General features: G+C 38.0%; 1 protein-coding gene across 1 annotated transcript in view; it reads right to left on the reverse strand.

Annotated features, from left to right (window-relative positions):
* Window positions 1-427: 427 nt before the first annotated feature.
* The window catches only part of LOC138019449 (ribonuclease P protein subunit p29-like), a 16,004-nt gene continuing 13,279 nt past the window's right edge, over window positions 428-3,152 (reverse strand). Inside the window, exon 7 of the mRNA XM_068866237.1 lies at window positions 428-871. Within this exon, the coding sequence (XP_068722338.1) occupies window positions 735-871 (137 nt within the window). The 3' untranslated portion in view covers window positions 428-734. The remainder of the gene's footprint in view (window positions 872-3,152) is intronic.

The following is a 3,152-nucleotide window of genomic DNA, read 5'->3' on the forward strand; positions in this document are numbered from 1 at the left end:
TTCTCCGTTGTTAATGATTAAAACACGGGAACTTGCAGATAGTAAGCTAATTACGTGAGGCGCGATTAAATAGATTCCACCCGAGTGTTGATGACTCCAGTCAGCGTAAATAAAACACTGGCGGAAGTTTGTGGAAAGCCGCTGCGTCGACGTCAATGTGGAGTTGTTATCACGCGAAGTTTTCCGATAAACTCACTTCAAAGTAAAAGTTTCGTGAACAGCCCTGATTTTTCCAGGCAAGCAAACAACTGCAGCCATTTGTAAGTCAAGGCACTTCCCTAAATGGCTAGCAAAATCAAGGACGATCGCGTGCCGGAAAATACTTGTATTTCAGTCACATATCATCGACACCGATTGTACTTTGCATGGTACAGGGTCCTCTCAAATGACATTTGTTGGCTCCCCCATTGGACTAAAAGATCACAAATTATATTTCTTTGTTTTTATTAATTTTCTGTGGGCTGTCTAAAGCCAATGGATCCCTATTTTCTCAATAAAAATGAAGGGACACTATAAAATAAGTGACACGAACTTTCAAAGAGGAAAGTAATGCCACGTTTGAGCCTGACCAAAAAGGCAACATGAATTGTCAATACTGAGCTTACGGCCACAGATGGAAGTTTTCTCTAATCATTCACTTGATAATTTAGAAACAGGAAATATCAAGGCCCGAGCCTCATAAAGCAAAGTGACTTCGGCGACGAACTACACGTAACCATCTGCATTGTCACCTGTTACAAGTCTATGGTTGGTTTTCGTTTGAATTTGCGCGTAGATCTTTCACTTGAACGGTATCTAAAATGATTTCCATGAATCGTAAACACGAAGCTCTCCAGCTCAAAGGTGAACACACTGTTGGACTTAGGAATCACTGCAAAAAAAACGAAACAAACAAAATGGTATAAGCACTTTAAAACGCGCACTGAATGAGAGAGAAAGGTGTTTCAAGGAGTGAACCAAAATTACATCGCTAATAAGCCACAACCAAGAGACACGCAGGAGTAGACCTGCAAGCGTAAACCTTGAGACACGATTCTTTTACGTCAAACCTAACTAAAGTGAGAAAATAAATGCAAGTCAGGGTAAAACGTTAAATAAAATGACCGAGCTCTTGGAGGGGACTGGAAACTAGACATTTTAAGGGCCTTTTTCTCCAAACCTAGCCGCACGACCAGAGTCAAAATTTTGGGAATTTGTAAACAATATGAAGACCAAATCGTCAACATTTTTTTCAAAAAGATCTAAAGGACAGTTTTTCAGTTATTCTCAAAATAGACGAAAATAGACGTTTTTGCCATTTGCGAAAAACCTGTCAACAGCTTTAACTATTTATTTCTATACATGATTATTTTATCTCGCTAAGGAAATCCTGAAATTTTAAGGTGGGATCGTACGGCTAGTTTTTTAAATGTCTAGTTTCTAGCCCCCTCATCCAGAAGCTCGTTTACTATATTCAGCATTTTCCCCTAATTTGCATTTATTTGTTACTTAGGTAAAATTACATTTTACATCAATTGCAGTAATAAACTCTTCAAAGTGACATCGTAATTTCACAGATTTCAAAAATCTTGATCTTTTTCTTTGAAAAACTGTAGTAAGCCACTTTAAATGCTATGAATCTCTAAACAAGACTCAAGAAATCTAATTTCTGATTTTAAAAAAGCTATGACTCTGGTTTCTCTAATATATAACGGCAGCCTAAACTAATAGGATTAACACATTGCTAACCAAAGTAATAGGATTAGTACATCGCCAAGACTCACAACATAACATTTTGCTGTTGTGGTTGGGCGTTGAATAACGCGAACTTGACAAAATTTCAGTATGTCTCGCCGTGTATTTAGTTATTGCATACGTCACTATGGCCGATTTATCTTCCAATCTCGAATTCCTTTTGAGGAAATAGTTCATTTATGGTTCATTTGTTGGAATCAAATTAGTTGAACGGTCAGAGAGGCGAAGGTCGCTAGGGAAACGCTCATATTACCCAGGAAATTCCCGGCTCCTGAAAGCACCTTCCATAAATCACTGAGCTACATACATGGGAAGCGGCATTACACAACATGATGACTAATGAAATAAATGAGACGACAGTCTTCAATTAACTTGAGAGCCGAGAATGATCAGTGCACAGAATAACTCATGCTTCCTATTAGCGTGAAAGAGCATATGAAAGAGTGAATAAAAATTTTAAAGGAACATTGGATTTGAGGCCGGAAGAAAAATCCAAGTACATGTTCTTGAAGGGTGCCCCCACTCAGTCCTACCAACCAATAACTTTAACGCACCGGAAATAAATTTTACAAATTTTACAATTTGAAAAATCTGCAAAGAAAGAGTTTGTTCCCGAAACAAATGAACTTGACTAATTGTGACGTTTTACTGCACCCTATTTTTATTGTACAAAAGGGCTTTGTCAGATTTGATTGAAAACATTCTTTTCTGGTATTGTGGAGGTGCCATTTAAACCTCTCTATTTAAGCTTGGCCAATGTCTCCCACAACTGTTTGCAGGGTTTTTGAAAATGATGCCACGTGCCCAACAAACTGTAAGAGGCATGGCAGCCCCTTTTAATCACAATTAGGGAGTTTAAGAAACGACAACGGCTAGAGCAACGAAGACGCCACAAAACGAAAACGTCATTGGTTAACATTAAAAGACATTCTTATATGCGCATTTTAAAACTGATCTCAATGCGCTTACAAGCATTTGGAAATTAATTAAGGTAAAAACCACTATTTTATAGCAAAAGGGTAACAGAAAAAAAAAATATATGGTCATATATATATATTAAAAACTAATATGAGCAGTTATAGGTTTTCTTAAACAGGCGTGTTCAAAGTCAAAGAAGATTTAAAAGCTGTGACTGAGTTCGCAGATGTTTTCAGGTAGTAAGTTCCAGAGTTTCGCGGCAACATAGGAAAAAGAACGGTGGCCATAGGTTACGGTATTCATTATTGGAGAACGTAGAAGGAAGTCACTAGAGGATCGACGCAATCGAGTTGGTTGACGTTTGGTTATCAGATCTGATAAGTAATTTGGAGACACGCCCTGGATAATCTTGTAGACAGCGAGAATAATTCTGAATTGAAAACAGGCATCAGTGGGCAGCCAGTGTAGTTGTTTCAAGTGGGTTTAATATGGTCGTGTCA

Source organism: Montipora capricornis, chromosome 10 (assembly GCF_036669925.1).
Source record: "Montipora capricornis isolate CH-2021 chromosome 10, ASM3666992v2, whole genome shotgun sequence".
Taxonomy (NCBI): domain Eukaryota; kingdom Metazoa; phylum Cnidaria; class Anthozoa; order Scleractinia; family Acroporidae; genus Montipora; species Montipora capricornis.